We start from the raw sequence: 23,339 nt of genomic DNA on the forward strand, positions 1-23,339 counted from the left end.
GTTCACCCTAAAAAAAACATTTTTTTTTTCTAGCATGCCATCAAGCATACTAGCGCGATCTACAGTACGCCTTTATTTTTTTGGCGCAGTACTTACAGTTTACTGCCCGTAGTGAAGTTTCAGACTCCCCGCGGGGAATGGGCGTTCCTATGCAGAGGGAAGATGATTGACAGCCGGCTATGGCGCGTCATGTTTCCCGAAGATAGCCGAAATAGGACTTGCCTCTTCACGGCGCCTGCGCAGTCAGCTCCGATGTCTGTGCGCAGGCGCCGTATAGCGCCATGAAGAGGCAAGTCCTATTTCGGCTATCTTCGGGAAGCGTGACGCGCCATAGCCGGCCGTCAATCATCTTCCCTCTGCATAGGAACGCCCATTCCCCACGAGGAGTCTGAAACTTCACTACGGCAGTAAACTGTAAGTACTGCGCCAAAAAAAAAAAAAAAGGCATACTGTAGCTCGCGTTAGTATGCTTGATGGCATGCTAGAAATTTGTTTTTAGGGTGAAACACCGCTTTAAGTAAAAAAAAAGAACAGTACCCTGAAGATCAACAAAACGGGGGGGGGGGGGGGGGGGGGTCAGCAACAGGTTGTTAGTGATATACCTGTCGACCATGGTCATGTGACAGGTAGCAACCCTAATCGTGGTATATACAGTTGCAAGAAAAAGTATGTGAACCCTTTTGAAATTATATGGGTTTCTGCACAAATTGGTCATAAAATGTGACCCGATCTTGATCTAAGTCACAACAATAGACAATCACAGTTCCCGCCGTTAAAAAAATATTAAAAGCCCGTCACTGGGTGGCCCCTCCTATCCACCTACCACTACTTAACATCATCATTAAGGCATTTCTTTACCTCATCAGAGCCCATCGTCAATATCCCCCTCGTGCGCCACGGGGGGACTATCAGGCCCATGACTCGCTCACTTGGACCAGTTTAGGTGAGCAATTCCTTTTGACTCCTCTAGATAATGTACTGAAAAATTCTTTGCTGTATATATCTTTTCTACACTGTGCTTGATGTTAATTGTATATTTTGTATATATCTCCTAGACCCTCCTGAAGAAGCGGTACAACCGCGAAACCGGTCAAGAGATTGTTGGCTGGCTCCACGCATTAGACTTAGATGGTTTTGTTACCCTTCCATTACCTCATCTGATCTGTGGGGCTTGTCCCTAATGTTTTTATATTTGTAATTTTGTATGTAAATAAATCTTGTTTTATACCTGTTCATGGTTTCCTATCAGTGCCTCGAAAGTCCCAACCAACACCCTCCTTACCTAAGAGTATTCATGCTAATTGGCCTCAAGCAGCCTCTAGTCTGTATTTAATTGGTCTCATTCTCTACAAACTAACGGGATGCTGGCACATGCACTTAGCTTTTAGCAAGTTTAATAGAGGCTATACTCCTCCTTTTGACTAGTATTTAATAGCACAATATTTATAGCAATTTTTGGCGCTGATTGTTTTAATTTATATTTAATATACTGTATATACTCGGAGTATAAGTCGACCCGAATATAAGCCGAGGCACCTCATTTTACCACAAAAAACTGGGAAAACTTATTGACTCGAGTATAAGCCTAGGGTGTCCATCTGCATGCCTCACTTTGCCTCACTGTGTCCATGCCTCACTGTGTCCATCTGCATGCCTCACTGTGCTCATGCCTCACTGTGCCCATGCTTCACTGTGTCCATGACTAGACTGACGTTTAACATGGGAGTCTATGGAAAGGGTGCCCGGCTTTGAAAAATCAGTGCTCCCCAGTCGTAGGTCCCCCAGACAACAAACTTTGCACACTTTTAGAGAAGCAATGGGGCTACATATGTGTGCCAAGTTCCGGGTCCAGGGGACCTATGATCGGCCGGTACCAGGTCCCCAAATTCACCAGAGAAATGACCGTTTAACATGGGAGTCTATAGAAGGGGTGCACGGCTTTGAAAAATCAGTGCTCCCTGGCCGTAGGTCCCCCAGACAACAAACTTTGCACACTTGTAGAGGAGGAGTGGAGCTACATGTGTGCTAGTTTAGGGTCCAGGAGACCTACGGCCGGCCGGTACTGAGTCCCCAAAGCCCGGAAAATCAGATGCAAAAAGGTGACTCTGGGCATTTTCAGCACAAAAAAATGTGCTGAAAAACTCAGCTTATACTCAAGTATATACGGTACCTATATATCCCTGTTAAAGTGGAGGTTCACCCAAAAACTTAGGCTCATTTTGTCTAGGGGAATCGGGTGTTTTTTTTAAATCGAAGCAGTGCTTACCATTTTAGAGATAGATCTTCTCCGCCGCTTCCGGGTATGGGCGTTCCTATTTGATTGACAGTCTTCCGATGGTCGCATACATCACGTCACGATTTTCCGAAAGTAGCCGAACGTTGGTGCGCAGGCGCCGTATAGAGCCGCACCGACGTTCGGCTTCTTTCGGCTACTCGTGACGCGATGTATGCGACCGTCGGAAGCCTGTCGGAAGCCTGTCAATCAAATAAGAACGCCCAGTCCCGAAGACCATACCCGGAAGCGGCGGAGAAGATCTATCTCTAAAACGGTAAGTACTGCTTTGATTTAAAAAAAAACACCCGATTCCCCTTGACAAAATGAGCATCAATCTAATGTTACCATTTTTTTTCCGGGTGAACTCCCGCTTTAAGGAGTAAAGAGTCCTCAAAGTGGCAATAGCCTACTATAGTGAGAAGAACGATGGAGGAAATTCTCTCTGCATTTTTCGGGTAAACATCAAGGCCACAATTTGAGAATTGGCGGCTCGGAACAATCGGAGGGAGGAAAGGGAGCAGCACAAAGGGAAGTCCTCTGCAGACGTCTGATCTCCTGCAGGGCCAACAATACAGGAAGGGATACTTAGCGTGTCAGGCCGGTGGTACTTTCATGTCTGAGATGACACTTACATGAGAGGTGTTGGTTCTGAGGTCACCCGGCACATATTATGCAGGCGACGTGCGTCACTGAGAACAACAAACGCTGCGCACACACGTGTTACTGTATACATCTGGGCTCTCTGAAGACTTACAATCACCAGAGAGGAATCCGCATTCTTCACATACTTCCTACACGGCTAAGAAAAGACAAATGCCCATTAAAGTGTATCTACAGGCACATCTAGATTTGAATGGAGAAGGGAAGGGCTCAGTACTGCTGATTATGGAGATCTGGTTTCCTCTGGCTTCCAATGCTGAAGACAGCATAGGAAATTTGACAGAAACCTTCTATTACATTTCCACTTATATCTGTAACACTTTGTATTTCCCATCAGTCAAGTCAGGGAAACGTAAGGCTATTACTGCCAGGGACATGATTGTTTAAAACCCGTTTTAGGCCGGGTTCACACTGATGCGACAAACGCTCCGACATTGGCAGTTCATGTCGCATGACGTGTGAAAAACAATGTTTCCCTATGGGAGTCGTCTTAACTGGTCCGACACAAGTCGGTCCGACTTTGAAAATGCTCCCTGTATTTCTTTGGTCCGACTTTGATCCTACTTCAGCCCATTGAATATCATTGAAGTCGGAACGCTGTCTTTCATGCTCCGACTTTGGCATGTGACTTGTGCTCTGCTGATCTTGAGGGGGAACTCCACGCCAAATTTTAAATAAAAAAAACGGCATGGGTTCCCCTTCCAAGAGCATACCAGGCCATGCTCGGATAAGGGTCTGGTATACATTTAAAAGGGAATCCCTAAGCCGAAAAAACAGCATGGGGTTCCCCCCTAAAATCCATACCTGACCCTTATCCGAGCAGGCACCCCGGCCGAACAGGACAGGGGGTGGGGACGAGCGAGCGATGTCACCCGGTGACCCCGCCCCGTATGACGTCACAATCCTGGGGCATGATGGAACTGTGACGTCATGAGAGGCAGGGTCACCGGGTGACATCACCCGGTGACCACGCCTCACGCCTTTATAGATCGTTGCTCACCGCGCACACAGCATAACAGAGGGAGAGAGCGTTGTGTCAACATCGGGACAGGAGAAGAGGTAAGAAGACGACGGGGAAGACCGGGCCGCCGCTAGTAAAAGAACTGGAAGAAGATAGCGGAGGAGCCCGGGAGAAGGCACAAAGAACCGGAGAGCAGGAGAAGAACCAGAGAGCGCAGAGAAGGCACCGGAGAGCAGGAGAAGAACCAGAGAGCGGGAGAAGAGGCTGGAAATTCAGAAGAGACCCCTGAATTTGGAAGAAGACCCCCGAAGCCGGAAGAAGACCCCCGAAGTCGGAAGAAGACCCCCAGAGCTGTCTAATAAATGACTTTAAAAACCTGTGTAGTGTTTTTTTTCTTGACACTTTTCCTTCAGGTGAATGGGTAGGGGTACAATGTGCCCCATACGCATTCATATAGGGTGAGGGGCCGGGATCTGGGGGCCCCCTTACCAAAGCATCGACCCCCCCAAATTTGAGGGCATGCGGCCTGGTACTGTTCAGGAGGGGGCGCTCTTCCCCAACTCCTTTCCTGACCGGCCGGGCTACGTGCTCAGATAAGGGTCTGGTATGGACTTCAAGTCGCAGGGCAAAGTCGGATCCAAAGTAGGAAGAGTGTCGTGTCGCACTAGTGTGAACCCGGCCTAACAGCCTTGAGAATAAAATGAAGAAACAGCGACAAACTTCAGTGCCCTAAATTTTCAGAATGCAGTCTACTTTCTTTACTGTAGGTGGCACTCTTTCGCAGTGGCATTGCAGTTGGAGAGGAAGTCAAGAGAAACATGGTTCCTCTATGGTTTCCTGCGTCACTGGGAAGCCATCCCTTTTGAATGCTGCCACCCCTATGACCCTAGCAGCCATCTTGGGTCAGGCAGAGCCTATTTAAGACACTGGCTCCAAGGCTTGGTGTGCATTTTGTAAGTGGGTAGAATAGGGACAGGAACCTAGTTTGGTAGGCACAGAACTAGCGGTAGGGAAAGGTTCCTGACCAGGAATGGAAAGCATAAGCCTTGCAACTTCTCTGGAGATCGCAAGAGATGGCCAAGCTAAATTCTACCCCTCCTAACAGGCTCTCTCAGTCGGCTGTTGGACTTATGCATGTTCCCAGTTGGGGCTGCCTTCCCACTTGGTTTATTGTGAACTGTCTTACATAATTACAATACAAGTCCTTTCGTCGCACTTGGACTGTGTGTGTTACATCAAGCCTGTTTGACCCTTCATAATAAAGGGTCCAGGCTCTCTGGTAAGAATCTATATTGCCTGCGGTGGCGGTGCACTCACGAGGTGGAGGTTTTCTTTTTTGGATTCCACTACTTATATCACGGATTTAAGTTTTCTACAGTTGGATTTAATAGAAGCGCTGCGCAAACTGTTGGCGCTATTTAAATCCTTTATTATAATGATAATAATAATAATAACCCAATATGAGATTTTTGTTTAGCGCATCATTTTTTTTCTACAAGAGACCCTATTGGCCTATAAACCCCTCTCCCAGCCTGTCAGCATCTGTGTACACTGAGCTTCTACATATATAGTGCGGCCCTGTGCTGTGACTATGTGACTCACACAGAAGTGGCGTCATCATGGCCTGGCCAGTCGAATGGCCAAAGAGTCCAAACCCAAAAGCAAGACTGGAAGAAATGGAAGCGCCCTTGACCGACAGAAGTGCTGACAGAGAGGCGCTGGAGGGAATTGTTTGCCAGGTAAGTCAGCCAGAGGCGGCTCTAGGCTTTGTGAGGCCTTAGGCAAAACTTGACATAATGGGAAAAATAATTCAAGGACACCCATGATGGGAAAAATAATTCAAGGACAAGAGCCTCTTCCCCACAAACTTGGCCGGTGGTTGTGGGGGTCTGCGGGCAGGGGGCTTATCAGAAATCGGAAGCTACCTTTAAAAAGGTGGCCCCCCAGATCCTGCTCCTTAAAGCGGGGGTTCACCCTGTTAAAAAAAAAAAAAATGTTTTTTTTTATTATTCCATTACTTTCGGCATCGTAGCGCGAGCTACGGTATGCCGGTCCTAAATTTTTAATCCCCGTACTCACTGTGCTATCGTTGATTGAAGAATCCGGGGAATGGGCGTTCCTATGGTGAGAGAAGATGATTGACGGCCGGCCCTGGCACGTCACGCTTCTCCGGAAATAGCCGAAATAGGCTTGGCTATTCACGGCGCCTGCGCATAGCCTGTGCGCAGGCGCTGTGAATAGCCGAGACCTACTCCGGCTGTCTTCGGGGAGCGTGACGTGCCAGAGCCGGCCGTCAATCATCCTCCCTCTCCATAGGCACGCCCATTCCCCGCGGGAGTCGGATTCTTCAATCAACAATAGCACAGTGAGTACGGGGATTAAAAATTTAAGACCGGCATACCGTAGCTCGCGCTACGATGCCGAAAGTAATGGAATAATGGGGTGAAGGAGGGTGAACTACCGCTTTAATAACTAAGGGGCAGGGGCCACCTATGATGTCATTGACTGAGGGCATGCTGGGTAATTGACATCTCAAGGGGTGGTGTCACCGATATTTACTGGTTGTTAGGGATGCTGGCAGCCCTGCTCCTGAGTCAGGGCTCTTAACGCTGCCTGAGCACATCAGTGTTAAGGTCCCCTGTCCCTCAAAACTGGGGTAATGCATTGGGTAAGTTAGGTGGCCACGAGGCCCCTGTGAGTGTGAGGCCTTAGGTGACTGTCTAATTTGCCTAATTAAAGAGCTTCCTCTGAAGTCAGCCATAATGTGCTCATATGCTGTGCATTTTAGTACATCAATGCATAAAACTCATGGGGGTCATTTTAAATTTATTTATATTTTATTGTGGAGATTTTATTCCAATTTACTGAGACTTGGACTCTTTTAGCATTGGGTCTGGCACTCTTTCTATTGGTGTGTACTTCGTCTTGCGATTTTCATGCACATCGGCTATTCTGGCAGGTGCCCGAGTTGATGAAGTCCCAGGTTGGGCCTGGCGTTTTGCATTTTTGTAGCTCAGCGCTTCTAAGTGACCTTACTATGTCGGTAGCGTTGACGTCCGCCTTCATGTTCAGCAAGCTGTTACAGACGTCCAGCTGACCGTTCCCGGCGGCGAGGTGGAGAGGCGTTCTCTTGGTCTGCAGAAGGAATCAGAGACAGCGGGCGGCGAAGATTAAAACGCGTTGGCAGTTTATCATATAATCATTCTCGGGCACAGTTACAGCTTGGCTGTGTTATGGCGTTCACATTTATAATTTGCCTCTGTATTTGTCTTGTGTATACAGACAGATAAAAATGTGTAAACCACTTTATCCTCTACTTAGCGCTGACACGGCTGTACCCGGCCGAAGCCTCTTACTAGTTGTCTAATCTGCCTGAACATCTTAATATTAAAAAAGAAACCAGTGCGGAGAAATATGAGACCGCCATTTCTGAAATGCTAAGTGCCCGACTGTCTCTGGCTTCAGTCGCTGACCTGGAACAAGCATGCAGACAGAGAAGGCAAGAGGTCCTGGTCTGTACACATTTTTCAGGCTCAAAGATCTGAAGCTGCTGGAGTTCTATTTCCACCACTGAACTAGCATCTGGCAGGTCCCAAAATAATGGTGCCTATGGGCAGCAGAATTCAAGGCTTTCATGTTATTACTCACTTTTAACTGAAGACACCTTTCAGGTTTCTTCTGGTGGATGGGTAGCCTGACTCAGCCCATCAGCTTCCACCCACAACTGAAATCCAGTAATCTCAACCACTACTGTCCATTTATTGATGAACAGGGCCACGGATAGGAGGGTACAACCAGCCCTTCAGTGCAGGACCCGGGGGCCCCATCAGCTAAGCAAGGGGTCCAGGGGCAGAGACAAGACTCTTTTTATACCTGGCATACCTCCCAACATTTAAAAAATCCAATGCGGGACATCTTGTTGAGCGGGGGGGGGGGGGGGGGTGCCGGGGATCAAAGTTGTTGAGCGGGGGGTGCTGTTGTCTCCTACCTGAGCAAATACCTCTGTCCCGACTCCCCGCCTGCGCCATCCACCTGCAGCCCGCTCCATGGTGTATGACTGCACCTCCATCCATGCTCGCATCTCTTAGAGCCAAGTCGCCCTGCCCCTCTCTGCCGCAGAGGGGAATACCGCAGCTCTGGCGGCTCACACTGTCATTGTCTCCCGCCACCATGGTCCGTATTTCCCGTCGCACTGTGATTGGGTGTATATCGGTCATGTGCGGAGGCGGGACTTCTAGACTATCGCAGACAGGCCACCAGCCCCACGCCGCACATGACCCCCATACGCCCAATCACAGGGCACCGGACACCAAACATGGCGGGGGAAACCAAACATGGAGGCACGGAATGTCGCCCCCCTAAATGTTGCCCCCGGGGCCCTGTTTTCCGGGACTCTAGTCTGTGTTCCGGGACCCCGGGACACACTTGGAATTGCGGGAGGATCCCGCGGAATCCGGGACGGTTGGGAAGTATGCCTTTGGGTGCATGCACAATAATCCCATGTGTCATGGCTTTCAGCAATTCAATAAAAAGTCTCTGGTCCCTATCAGTTAAACAACAGGGGCCCAGGGACAAAGATGAGACAATTTACTCATTTTCGAGAGCAGACGGCGTAAGGCTCCATTCACATTAGTGTGTCTCCAAAGTCCCACGATTTCCAGTGTGACTTTGGAGCGCGACTTTTGGTTCGACTGTAAGCCAACTTTAGATTCTCAGGACAAAAGTCGCATCAAAAGTTGCACCTTTTCAAAGTCACTGCACACTTTAAAGAGGAAGTAAACCCTGATGGGTGTTACTTCCTCTTGGTTTCCCTGTAAAGGTAAAGCATAATGGGCATACTATGCATCGCATAGTAGCCCATTATGTGACACCTTCAGGAGAAGCCCGCAATGTCCCCGCCTTCCTCGATAGTAGCAAGCGGCCATTCTTCACCCTTCTTCCGAAGCCACGAACTCCGGCACTGTGACTGCCCGAAGTCGCGTGACATTGTGTGACGTCACTCCCACGCATGCGTACGGGAGCCGCCTTTAACGGCATGACCCGAGATAGAAACGGCACAGCATGCCGTGCAGGTCTGGGAGATATTTCAAGCACCTAAAGGTAAGCCTTAATCTAGGCTTACCTGTAGGCTAAAGTGGGTGTAAAGGGTTTCCAACCACTTTAAGTCACACCAATTTGAATGGGTGCCATTGAAAAGAATGGGCTGCCACTTGCAATGCAACTTTAATGTTCAAAGTCGACCTAAGAAGTCACACAAGTGTGAATGGACTGTGATAGACTCACCCGGGACAGAGGCTTTTGGAGGGGACTGAATGCTAGCCTCTTGCCTACTGATTATGTGCCCTGGATTTTAAGGGAACTTTGTGAGGTGCATGCCTGGGAACCCTTCAAGTAATGTTACTTTGGATTCAAGTCCATGCCTCCCCAAGTCACACAGACTCTGGGATCTCTATATAGGGCCTAACTGGCATATTAAAAATAGTGACTGCATTATACTGTTGGGACTCTTAGGCCTCGTACAGACGAGAGGATTTCCGCTGGAAACGGTCCGACGGACCGTTTCCAGCGGATAAATCCTCTGGCGGATTTTGATCTGATGGCTGTACACACCATCAGATTAAAATCCCCGCGGAATACATCCGCGGTGACGTGGAAGGTAAATACTTCCACCCATGCGTCGAATCAATACGACGCATGCGAGGGATGGGATCGGACGGACTTATCCGTTGAGTCTGTACAGACAACCGGATAAGTCCGGCGGACAGGATTCCAGCGGATAGATTTCTTAGCATGCTAAGAAATTTTTATCCGCTGAAAATCCGTCGGCTGGATTTTTATCCGCCTGAAAATGTCCGCTAGGCCGTACACACGACCGGATCTATCTGCAGGAACTGATCCGCGGATCAATCCCAGCGGATCGATCCGGTCGTGTGTACGGGGCCTTAGCAGATGCTGATGTCATCAGCAAGCCACCTGTCTGGGGTTGTCTGCTATAATGTGTGTATTGCAAGTTTGTCTAGCGAACCTACTAAGGGTCTTCCACCCATTGTTTATTGTGCGAATTAACTCAGCTATTGTCTACGTGGTCTGTGTCTATACTTATCATAATGTGGATTGTGTCTTCTGAGCTAGAAGACGACAAGTCCGACCTGAAGGGTCAAACCTCTGAGTCACCTAGGCTGGTTAAATAGTTAATTAGCTCATGTTAATTTATGTTTCTGGTTACAGTTGTATTTTTAGCATAATATGATCAGGAGGGGGGATGTCTTTATCAGGTGTATATAAGTCTGTAATCTTGTTGTAATAAACAGTTCTATTTCTGGTGTACCCCAAAACTGTGTTGCCTGGCTCTTGGGGTTACTATAGCCAGATCCATTGGTGTCATGTTCCAGGACTTGGGAGCAGCTTCTTGGCAGAAATACCCAACTGGAGTCCATCACATGGACCCTAATCCTCCCTGTCGTGGGGTTACCAACAACTAAATTAAAGTTCCAGCCTTCTAGTAACGGCCCAATTGATGAATTCTGAATTGTTTCTGTTGAGGGATTCATATTTTATAGCTTGCAAGGTATGTTGCTTACCAAGGACATGGCGTCAATACTGGCAAGGTAATTTTCCACCAGCAGTTTAACAAGGTGATTGCAGCCGTTTTCAGCGCACAAGTGAAGAGGTGTCAGGCCCAGTTTGGTTTTGGCATTCACGAAAGCCTTGTGCCGCAGCAGGATATCCGCCATCTTGTCGTGGCCGTTCTCACAAGCGAGGTGTAGGGCTGCTTTGCCGTGCTGCAGAGGATGAAGCATTTCATTATCTGGTGTAAGTGTATGTACAGTCAGTTTTGGATAGAGTAAAGAAACATTTGAACCCCTGTCAGCCAAAACGCTTTCTTTTGGTTTTGGATAGAGTGTAGAAGAGTGTATCCCCTGTTCGCCAGCACTCTTTCTATTGGTTTATGGGTGGCATGCAGGGCCGATCCGCCCTATAGGCTCACTATGCAAGGCGCTTAGGGCCCGCAAAGCTGCGAAGGGCCCCCCAAATTACTAGAGGCCCCTCCTGGTGAGAAGTCATTTTCACCCCCTCACCCCGCTTCTCAACTCGCTGGCTGCATGGGAGAGGTAAGAAGTCAGCACCCCCCGCTTCTCAATTTAATGTAAGATGTCATTTCCGACAGCAGAACACCCCCTCCCCCCGCTTCTCAACTTTCTTTAATGTGACATGTCACTGTCGTCAGCGCCCCCCGCTTCTCATTTTTAATGTGCCATGTCATTTTGCTTAGGGCCCCAGGGAGGTCAGGATCGGCACTGGTGGCATGTATAGGGGCTAGAACCCCCGTCAGGTTTTTATTCCTAGGTCCATGCATAGGAGGAGCTAGATCTCCTATTGGTAATATCCAGTGTTGTGAACTGACATGCGTCAGTAAGGCTGCTCACATATACCAGAGCACCACCAAAGTATGGAGGGCTTGAAAAAATTCAGCTATTTAAGAAGATTTAAATAACCCACACCAATAGTTAGAGTTCCAAATGGTATTTCATTGAATAATCAGTAGAATAAAGCTTCATACACACGATTGGTTTTTCGGCGGACAAAGCGTAGGACTTTTGTCCAAAGGGCTTTGGCCAGGAACTTGTATTGCATACAAACGGCAAAGAATTGTCGGCCAACAAACGCGTTTTTCAGCTCTTTAGCGCCACCCTTTGGGCAACTTCTGCTAATGTTGTGTTATGGTGAGCATTGCTTCTGAGCATGTGTGCTTGTACTTTGGATTTTTGTCTGACGGACTTGTGTACCCACGATCGGATAATCCACATTTGTTGGCAGATAATTTTAAAGCATGCTATCCAACATTTGTCCGTGGAAAATCCGGCAACAACTGTCCGATGGAGCTTACAAACGGTCAGATTTTCAGACAACAGCCTGACAATTCCCGTCAGATAATCCGATTGTGTGTACGAGGCTTTAGAAAGCCAATGTATTTTGAGGGTTCAGACAAGCGTGGAACTCCATGTTGCACCAACTATGGGTGGAAGGATCTTACTATATAAATACAACTGTTACTACAACCCAATCAGGTCCACCATATTGAGATTACAAAATACTCAGTCTGAACCCTTTAAAACGTGTTGGTTTTCTTATTTTACCAATAAAATACAATTTTGACTCTCCAACCATTGCTCACCCTTACTACTTCTTACATAATTGAGGTTTTCATTGCTGTCTGTGTCCCCACTAGGTAGATACTCCCTCTTTATTTGTGTAGCACTTATCCCCGAAGGAGCTGTTGGTTTGTTTTGGGTGGCACGTTACCTCTGTTTTTCCGCCGTCTAGGGTACTTGATTTTATTTATTTTTATTTTTAAACGGTCCCATTTACTTTAATTCTCGCTGTTGGTTTATTATATAGTGATTTTATCCAGCATTTCATTCTGGGCCCCAAATCTATAGCCTCCAGTGTATTCTGCATAAAGCCCCAGTCTACTCTGTCAAAGGCTTTTTCCGCGTCAATTGACAGGAGTAGAACTGGGGCTCCGCTTTCTCTGATTTTCTGTATAGCCAAAGGGGTTCTTATTCCGTTATCCTTTCCTTCCCTTCCTGGGATAAATCCCACTTGGTCCGGATGGACCACATCCTTCATTATTTTTTTCATCCTATTGGCGAGCACTTTTGAAAATAGCTTTATATCGATATTAAGGAGAGAGATTGGTCTGTAACTAGAGCATAATGTATTGTCTTTACATTCTTTAGGGATTATAGTTATTGTAGCTTCTAGAGCCTCTTTCCTCATCTCCCAATTCTCTCCAATCCCATTAAAATAGGAGCACAGTTTCGGAATTAGAATATCTGATTTTTTTTTTATAGTACAGTGTTGTCATACTGTCTGGGCCGGGACTTTTCCCATTTGATAATTTTTGATAATTCTTCTTCTGTTATAGGGGTTTCAAGATTTTTAAGTTTATCTTCTGGGATTTTATTTTATTTAAATCGATCTCCTTCAGATACGTTTTTATTTTCTCCTCTCTTGTTTTACCTTTTCTATAGTGTCGTTTATATAGAATGCTTGATTTTTTTTAGCAATATCTTATGTTTTGTATCTAATTTCTCCAGTACTTGTCTGTATTCTCTCTATGTAATTAACTGTTTTTTTCTTTTTTTAAAGTTTCGCCAGGTATTTCCCCGCCTTATTTCCCCATTGATATCTTTCTTTCTTAATTTGGCTCAGCGCCGATCGGGATTCCTGTTCAATTACCCCTCTCATTTCCTCTCTTTTCATACTGGTCAGACCGGAAACAGATCTTCGCCCCAGTCTCTCCCAGCCTAGCGGTGTAGTAGGACGCTCTCACGCGAGTCTGCTCACCTTAGGGTAGTGAGAGCTGGACGCTCCAACACAAGTCGGCTCTCCCAGGCAGGGATAGAACAGCTAGGCAGGGTCCTCCCAGCCCGCTGCGGCAGCATCCGGACATATCACCTCAGGACAGCTGGCACGAGCACTCCCGTCCCCGTTGGCTTGCCTCTTTCACCACCGCCAAGTTCTCCCATAGCCCTTCCGGCTAGCAACCTCACAGGTAAGGCCTGACTCCCTTCCCATCTCAACCCCTGTCTTTGGGACACTCCGCGGCCGTCCTTGTCAGGATAAGCCGCGGCTGTGTGCGGACAAACAGCCAGATAAATTGCCTCTCCCCGCCAACCACTCTCCGCAACCACCGGCCCCGCAAACCGCAACCCCCCATGCCTCCCCCCACCACCGCCCCGCGGCGGTCGCATCTAGGAAAGTCCCCGGCTTCATCCAATCCACCAATCCTCCCCACAGACCCCCACTATCTCCCCGGTGACCCAATAGGATTCTACCTCCTCATCTTACCCCCCCCCCAGAACTTTAGCCACCGGCTTGGGCCTAGCTCCCGGTCGGTGGCCATCTTGCTACACCCTAATCAACACTGACCCCTTGCTAATCACCTTATCCACCCTCCTCAGCCCTACTACTGGAGTTTTTCTCGCCCCCACCCGCAAACTCAGGGGTGCGTGTACCCAAACCCCCCCCCCTCCTCTTAGCTCATCAGCTTTAATTCTAGGGACGCCCACCTCTCATCACTTGATTCAGGCTTTGCTCGATCGCCCTTGAGGGATCAGGAAGGAATTTTTTTCCCTATTGCTGTAGATTGGCACTGTACGGCCAGGGTTCTTTTGCCTTCCTCTGGATCAGCGGGGAGGGAAGGTTTAGGGAAGGTTTAGTGAGTGGACGACCACTTGGAAATCTTCCTCCCATTAATCCATCAAATTCCCCCCCCCCCCCCGATCAATATCATTCCTTCCCACGTTTCCTGCGACTATGGCTAATTTCAGATATACCACAGAAACCATTGTCTCAAGATTATCAGAGGTCACCATAAAAACTCTTAGGCCCCGTACACACCATAGAATCCATCCGCTGAAAAATCTCAGCGGATCGGTTTCAGCGGATAGATTCTATGGTGTGTACAATCCAGGGGATCTGTTTCCGCGGATTTTTATCCCCTGGGATGGATTTCAAGCGGATATAAATTTGAAGACATGCTTTCAAATCTATCCGCTTGAATCCATCCCAACGGATTGATCCGCTGGTCTGTACAGACTCACCGGATCAATCCGTCCGAAGGGATCCCCCGCATGCGTCGATAGAAACCTATTTTCTATCTCTCCCATTTTCAGTTGAAGTGTAATTGGTGCATGACATACTACAGGAGATGGTCAGAGGTTGAAGACATGTTACGAGATAGATGGTCAGAGACTGGGGACATACTTGACTAGATGGTCAGAGGTTGAAGACATGTTACGAGATAGATGGTCGTAGACTGGGGAAATACTTCAGGAGGTGGTCAAAGACTGCAAACAGAAATAAGGTCCTTGAGCACCCAAGGCTGAATGGCCGAAGGGTTCCCTCCATTAGCGGTGAGCTACTTCAGCAGTATACTTTGGAACCTCTTTCCCGCTGAAGCACCCATGGTGCCCACTTCCTCTGCCCATCCCTTTCTCCTGGTCTTGCCCAGATCTATTCTTCAAACCAAGAGACAGTTTTTTTGCCATCATCCTATACACCAGCCCATCTTGTCAATGACATCTTACCTCATCAAACACATCCACCCTGGCATGATTCTGGATCAGGATCTTCACCACTCCAGTGTGACCGCTCTCTGCTGCCACCAGTAATGGAGACCAGCCGTTCTGGAATAGAACAAGTGTCACATCAAGGGACAATATATGGGGATAATCTACAACACATGAGGACAATCTTCAACACATAAGGACAACCTACAACACATGGGGACAATGTACAACACAAAGGGACAACCTACAACACATGGACAACCTAAAACACGTGACATGGGGACAATGTACATCACAAGGGGACAACCTATAACACACAGGGACGATCAACAACAAATAAGGACAACCTATAACACATGGGGGACAATGTACAACACAAGGTGACAACTTACAACAAATGGAGACAATGTACAATACATGACATGGGGACGATGTACAACACGAGGGGACAACCTACAACACACAGGTACAATCTACAACACATAAGGGCAACCTAAACACATGAAATGGGGACAATGTATAACACAAGGGGACAATCTACAACACATGACATGGGGACAATGTACAACACAAGGAGACAACAACCTACAACACACAGGGACAATCTATAACACATAAGGGCAACCCTTCAACACATGGCATGGGGACAATGTACAACACAAGGAGACAACCTGCAAAACACAGGGACGATATACAACACATGGGGACAATGTACAACACAAGGAGTATAATCTACAACACATGGGGACAATGTACAACACAAGGAGGATAACCTACAACACATGGGGGCAACCTACAACAGCCTGTGACTGGAAAGTGAAACGTGAAGCAGTACAACGATAAGCTTATCTCTCGGTCACTCTACTCTCTCCTCCTACCAGTACATCTCCTCTTGCCAGTACATGCCTGGAGTTCAGCTTTAAAATTATAATAATTATTACTATGATTAAATGATATCACACTCACATCTTTAGTGCTGTACCAAGTCAACAGAAGCCTTTTATGAATTATTTTTGCAGCTTAATTGCTCAGAGTGTATATAGGCCAGCACATTAGAATGACAGCCAAGCGCGTAACAATTTCAGTCTGAGACTGCTTTCCCCAATAGGGACTGTCCTATAATATGAGGGACCTTCCTGTATGCCTTATGTTACGTTCTCACCTTGGCCTGTTTGTTCATGGTCTGTTGAATGCAGCTGCCTCCTATATGGGTAATCATCTCCAATAGCACTTCTGTGTTCCCCGTCCTGGCGCAATAATGCAGCGGAGTCTCGCCGGCCTTGTTTATCAGAAAGCATAATGTGTATTTAGTATTTAGAACATTTGTACATACATTTTAGTTTGCTACTTACTTACTCTCACTCGGGACAATATAATACCACATTTATGTTCTCTCTCTATCTGCATGGACAGATACTGCCACATTTCAACCAATAGAGAACTACAAATGTGAAAGAAAGGCGAAACTGTCAACAAACTGATGAAGGGGCAATGCAACTGATGAGCAGGTCTTTCTGCTCTCCCCTCCTATCGGCATGCCACTTGTTAGTGTCATGAATCGCCAGTAATACCTTCATAGCCTGCCTGTCTGCTTACCTGGTCTGTGTGTGAGCCTTGGGCTGCACTATCACATCTGCATGGTTAAGTATTCTTCCCTAAGCATGGCCCCACCCTAGCCTCTACAGGATACACTATTTACCACTGTGCTGTCCAAGCCTGCCTTGCCCCGAGCAATATTGTGTGTTTGGTTTCCTGTCTCCTGCTTGCCGTGTGCTCTACACCTGTTTCTGTTACCGATCTTGGCTTGTTTTTTGACTATCCCTGCCTGCTTGTTACCCTGACCTTTGGCATGTTCTCTGTTTATCCTTGTCTGCTAGTTGCCCCAACCGTTGACTTATCTCCTGACTATCCCTTGTTGTCCTGGGCTGCTGCTTCCTCTCTATTCTCCTGTAGCCTACCGTGAGCTGGGAGACCCCAGGGGCCGCGACCTGGAGCCAGTTGCAGCGCAGTCCATCTTCACCACTAGAAGCTCTGGTGAACACCTGCTGGATCTTAGACTCTGTGCCCTGGGGAATCGTATGCTCTAGCTCCCAGTGAGATCCGTGTTGGTGCTCCAGTGGACCTACTTTTCTGAACCACCCAAAGTTTCATCCGCAGCAGTCAGCCATAGGGTCCACTTCCATAGCGGTGCACTCCTGACCCCAACGGTATGCATCTGTCACCTGGCCTCAGGTGACCTGACACTTAGCTAATGAGCACTGCAACACAACAGGCTCCTTCTGCTGCTTCTCTCCCTCCCAGTCTCAGCTCTGCTGTACATGGACTGCAAGAGGCTGATATCAAGTCAAGTTCAGCTACTTACACTGCTCACATAAAAAAAAAATACATTTAATAATATTATAATGTATAAAGAGATTCATTTTTTGAGCCGTTTTTATCTGCCTGGTGATTTAAAGCAGCCCTTCACCCTAAAAATACTTTCCATCCCACCCTGCTTCTTCCATTGGATAAAAATTCAATAATGAAAATAAAAAAAATATTTCTGACCTATTTAGGCAGCGCACCAAAGGGTTTTGCAAATGCAAAGATGTAACACAGGTCTTTAGAACCCAGCAAAAGCCTGCAGCACAAATGCACCCATGTGGGGGATGTCTGTGCATGCAAGCAAATGCCACAGGTATCTAAGTCCTAGACACGCATGCACAGGGAACTTGACAGAGGCCATCAGCCCATCTGTGCACATGTGAGATAAGCAAAGGTGCAGGCAAGGAGGGGTGGGGCTAAAATATTTGGGGGACTGAAGTTCCTTTTTAAAGTGTAAAGCCAGGTTGTGTTCTATTCTTACTCTTTGAAAAAGTCACATTTCCGTGACGAAATGCATCAGGTCGGAGTCAAGTGAAGTCATCACGCCCACCCAGAAGTCACCTTCGGGTAGCTAGATAAGGTGGTGCTTTTCGACTGAGGGGCGGTGCTTGTACTACGGGAAGGCATGGATCTTTGCTTTGCAGAGACACAGGATCCATGCCTTCTGTACTGACAGAATGGTGATCTGCCTTGTTTACATAAACATCCGCAGATGCCAGCGGATATCGAATATACCATGCCTGCCGATCAGCTCCCGCTGTGTATAATCACAGCGGGAGCAGGCTGGCAGTGACCTGTGCGCCCCAGACCCGGAAGTGCAGGATCACATACTAGGTATGTGATCCTGCGGAGTAGAGCCACCTTGTCCCCATATATATATACATATATATATATATTATATATATATATATATATATATATATATATATGTTATATGGTCGGCAGGCGGTTAATCAAGTGAGTCTAGCAGGACATTATGATACTTGTAGTTCCTCATGCTGACAACTTTGCCTCTAATGGTAACATTATTATCACAGCATTCTAGTTTTGTCTTGCAATATACTACAGTCTGAATGTTTTGGCACATCGTAAAAAGAAAGTGACACGGATTCATAAAATAACTCAAACACGTTGTTAAAGATCCATTTTTCTTCAGGAAAATTCCTTCATTGAATCCAGATGTCCGGCATAAATCTCCGGCAGGAAAACTTGAAAAACTGGCAGGTGAGGGAGTGGATGATAACAATGATATGACCGCAGCCATTCGCCTGGACGGCATCACAGAACATAATGAATAAATAAATCCAGCAAATTTTAAATTTTCCTATCATGGCGAATCTCACCGACAATAAATATAAGCTTCCAGCTTATAACAGCAACTTAATCTCATCACAACAAGCAGGACAGAAAAATAATTCAAGTTTTAAAGCAAGGCAAATAATCAATAAACAGGGGAACAAGTTTGACAGTTTTTTTCTTTGCCTAAAAATTTGTCAAAATTTCTAACATTTCATGCATTGGAGTAGGGAAGTACATTTTTAATACATTTTTACCAGCTTAACCCCCTCTCGGTATTTATACCCGGGGGGGGGGGGGGGTAGGAAGGACTGCTCCAGATCATGTGACCACCGTATTTATAACTAAAGTTTTAAAGCAAAAAAAAAAAGTAATAAAGTAAGATGATAGAGAGGAAAGAAATTGACAGTTTTTTGCCTAGACAAAAGTTTTGGCAAAATTTCTAACATTTCGTCATTAGGGAAGTCAATTTTCAATACATTTTCACCAGCTCCACCCCTTCCCGGTATTTATACATGGGGGTAGAAAGGACTGACCCAGATCATGTGCCCACTGTGATTATAATTAAAGATTATAGAGAGGAACGTAATTGAGATTTTTTTTGTCAAAATCTCTAACATTTCCTGCATTGGAGTAAGGAATTCAATTTACAATAATTTTTCACCAGCTTAACCCCTTCCCGGTATTTATACCTGGGGGGTAGGAAGGACTGCCCCAGATCATGTGACCACTGAGATTATAATTTTAAAGCAAAGGAAATAAAGTAAGCGACGATAGAGAGGCACGTAACTAAAAAATTTTGCTTTGCCAAAAATGTTGGCAACATTTCTAATGCCGCGTACACACGATCATTTTTCGGGTTGTAAAAAACAAAGTTTTTCAGGCTCTAAGACGATTGGCGCTTTTCTGTCTGTTTCAGCGTGATGCATGTGCTTACTCCATTACGAACGGTAGTTTTACCAGAAGGAGCGCTCCCGTCTCATAACTTGCTTCTGAGCATGTGCGGGTTTTTAACGTCGTTTTAGCCCACACACGATCATTTTTTACAACCCGAAAAACGACATTATTTAAAACGTCGTTAAAAAAATGCAGCATGTTCGGATTTTTTTTTTTTACGTTTTTCAGAACCCGAAAAATTATGTGAAGCCCACACACGATAATTTTAAATGACATTTTTTAAAACGTAGTTTTTTTCATGCCGAAAAATGATCGTGTGTACGCGGCATGACAGTTTTTTACTTTGCCAAAAATGTTGGCAACATTTCCTATGCCGCATACACACGTTTGTTTTTCGGCATGAAAAAAAAAACGTTTTTAAAAACGTCATTTAAAATGATCGTGTGTGGGCTTCACATCGTTTCTCGGCTTCTAAAATGTTGTTTTTCGGGTTGTAAAAAATGATGGTGTGTGGGCTAAAACAAAGTTTTAAACCCGCGCATGCCCAGAAGCGAGATATGAGACGGGAGCGCTCGTTCTGGTAAAACTACCGTTCATAATGGAGTAAGCACATTCATCACGCTGTAACAGACAAAAAAGCGCAAATCGTCTTTTACTAACAAGGAATCAGCTAAAAGCAGCCCAAAGGCGAATAGAACTTCCCCTTCAGAGTGCCGTCGTACGTGTTGTACGTCACCGCGCTTTGTTCATAATTTTTCAAAAACGATGGTGTGTGGGCAACATCGTTTTTAATGATGAAGTTGGAAAAACTTCGTTTTTGGATATGCTGAAAAACAACGTTTTTTTTTCATGCCGAAAAACGACAGTTTGTACGCGGCATAACATTTCATGCATTGGAGTCATTAGGGAAGTCAATTTTCAATCAATTTTCCCCAGCCTAACCCCTTCCCGGTATTTATACCTGGGGGGGTAGGAAGAACTGCCCCAGATCATGTGATCAGTGTGATTATAATTAAAGTTTTAAAGCAAAGAAAATAAAGTAACCAATAATAGAGAGGAACAAAATGTACAATTTTTTTGCTTTGCCAAAAATTTTAGCAAAATTTCTAACATTTCATACATTGGAGTCATTAGGGAAGTCAATTTTCAATCAATTTTCACCACCTTAAACTCTTCCCGGGAAGACCTGCCCCAGATTATGTGACCACTGTGATTATAATTCAAGTTTTAAAGCAAAGGAAATAACGTAACCAATAATAGAGAGGAACGAAATTGACAGTTTTTTGCTTTTCTGATAATTTCGGCAACATTTCTGACATCTCTTGAATTGGAGTCATTAGGGAAGTAAATTTCCAATCAGTTTTTACCAGCTTAAACCCTTCCCCCTATTTATTCTTGGGGGGTAGGAAGGACTGCCCCTGATCATGTGATCACTGTGATTATAATTCAAGTTCGAAAGAAAAGCAAAAAAAAAGTAAGCAATAATAGAGAGGAACAAAATTTAATTTTTTTTTTATAATTTTGGCAAAATTTATGACATATCTTGCATTGGAGTCCTTAGGGAAGTCAATTTCCATTTATTTTTTTTTACCAGAAAGGGGGGGGGTGGGGGGTACAGGAAGGAAGGACTTGTTGATTATGTGACCACTGTGATCCTTACAAGAGACAGGGGCCCGGATTCACAGACACTGGCGCATATTTATACCGCCGTAGCGTATCTCCTTTACACTACGCCGACGCAGCGCAGAGAGGCAAGCACTGAATTCACAAAGCACTTCCTCCCAAATCTGCGCTGGGTTTCTCAGGCGTAAGTGGAAGTGGGCGCGAGCCATGCTAATGAGGCGTGACCCCATGCAAATGATGGGCCGAGCGCCAGACAGATAAGTATCGCCAACTGCGCATGCGCATCTCAGTGCGCATGCTCACAATCACGTCGGAACAACTGCCTAAGATATGTCGGATCACTGCCTACGGCGTGAACGTAACCTACACCTAGTCATATTCACGTCCTACGTAAACTACGTAATATACGTCGGCTTGGGTTCCCTGGTGCAGCCCTTTGCATGGATGCTGCTGAGTTACACCTCCTTTTTGGGGCATAACTTTACGCCGGACGTATGACTTTACGCGCACTGCGTTGGACAGACGTACGTTTGTGAATCGCCGCATCTCCCTCATTTGCATATGTGAATATAAAATCAATGGGAGCACCAAATACGTCCAGCGTAAATATGCGCCCACTCTACGCCGGCGTAGGCAAGTTACGTCGGTCGGATGAAGCCTATTTTCAGGTGTATCTTAATTTCTGAGTCCGGCGCACAGATACGACGGCGCATATTTATCCGGGCCAGGGAATTGTCTAGAGATCCACGAATGATCAGAGAGTGCTCTCTTCCCTCAAAAACCTTGGCCATCCATGGATGCAAAAGTGTTCGATGTGTGAGCATTAAAGTCCACCCTTATTGTGGTAAAGAGTTCATTACCACATTCTTTACTGCAAGACGCTGCAATGCATTGTGGGGGCACTGCCAAAAATTGGTGCATGCATTCTTTTCGACAGCGCACCACAACATACATTAGTGCACTGCAACATCAGAGGGGCACTAAACTTGCCACCATTGCGAACAAGACCTTATATAGGAGCGCCAGAATTACCCACCTGCCCGCTACCCAAGTGGACTGGAGCATTAAGTAAACATTGGCAATATTTTCTCTATTGGACCCAGAAACAATTGTAAAAAAAAAAAAGTAACTGGAGTTTCACTTTAACATAGCAAACGTTAAAATGTGACGTATGTGCGTTAATAATAGTAAAATAATGGATCCTCTGCCCTCTCCCCTTATGGCGTCTTTGAGCATCCCTCATGTTGAATCTCTTGTCACTCATTACTTATGGTAATAATTAATCCTCTGCCATCCCCCCTTATGGTGTCTTGGAGTGCCCCTCATATTGGGACTCTCATTACCCATGTCATGGATATGCAATAGTCTGGCAGCTTACCTGTTTCCATCTGTCCATTAAGAGGCCTGACTCTGTTCTGGTTACCTTCTTATTTCCTCTCCTTCCTGTATGGCCCCACCCAGGCCATCCCAGGAAGTCTATATTAACCATTGCACTACAGGCCTGCAGTGCTGTTCAACAGTGTTGTTTGCTCAAGTTCCTGTCTGCAGTGTGCTACGATTATCTTCCCGTCCCTGACTTCTCCTGTTTGCCTGTGCCTTGGTTACCCTAGTCTGCCTGTTGCCCTGCCCTCGGCTTACCCATCACTACCGTTTGTCCTGCCTGCTGCTTCCTCTCTCTCTCTGCAGAGCGTGACCTAGGGGATCCCAGGGATCGCGACCTGGATCCAGCTGCGGCGAAGGCCATCCTCATCACTAGAGGCTCTGGTGAACACAAAGCTGGGTCTTAGACTCCGCGCCCTGGGCAATCTTGGGTTCGCTTCCTCTCTGATCGCAGCAGTCGGTTATAGGGTTCACTACCCTGTGGTGCATCCCTGACCCCCACAGGGTGCACTTGTCACCTGGACACAGGTGACCTGACAACCCATTATTTATGGTAATAATTAATCCTCTGCCATCCCTCGTTATGGCAACTTGAAACACCCCTCATGTCACAAATCTCATGAGCCCATTATTTATGGTTACAAATAAATCCTCTGCCCCCCCTGTCATGGTGTCTTTGAGTGCCCCTCATTTTGGGTCTCTCATTACCCATTATTTATGGCTATAATTTATCCTCTGCCCTCCCTTATTATGGCAACTTGGAGCACCCCTCATGTTGTGTCTCTCATGAGCCCAATATTTATGT

General features: G+C 46.3%; 1 protein-coding gene across 1 annotated transcript in view; it reads right to left on the minus strand.

Annotated features, from left to right (window-relative positions):
• The window catches only part of LOC120941350 (serine/threonine-protein phosphatase 6 regulatory ankyrin repeat subunit B-like), a 148,204-nt gene that overhangs the window by 53,317 nt on the left and 71,548 nt on the right, over positions 1-23,339 (minus strand). The window contains exons 14-17 of the mRNA XM_040354688.1: positions 16,137-16,253; positions 14,993-15,091; positions 10,478-10,678; positions 6,933-7,031 (exon numbers count right to left, since the gene is read on the minus strand). Coding sequence (XP_040210622.1) covers positions 6,933-7,031; positions 10,478-10,678; positions 14,993-15,091; positions 16,137-16,253 — 516 coding nt within the window. The remainder of the gene's footprint in view (positions 1-6,932; positions 7,032-10,477; positions 10,679-14,992; positions 15,092-16,136; positions 16,254-23,339) is intronic.

The sequence above is a fragment of the Rana temporaria genome, chromosome 5 (assembly GCF_905171775.1).
Source record: "Rana temporaria chromosome 5, aRanTem1.1, whole genome shotgun sequence".
Taxonomy (NCBI): Eukaryota; Metazoa; Chordata; class Amphibia; order Anura; family Ranidae; genus Rana; species Rana temporaria.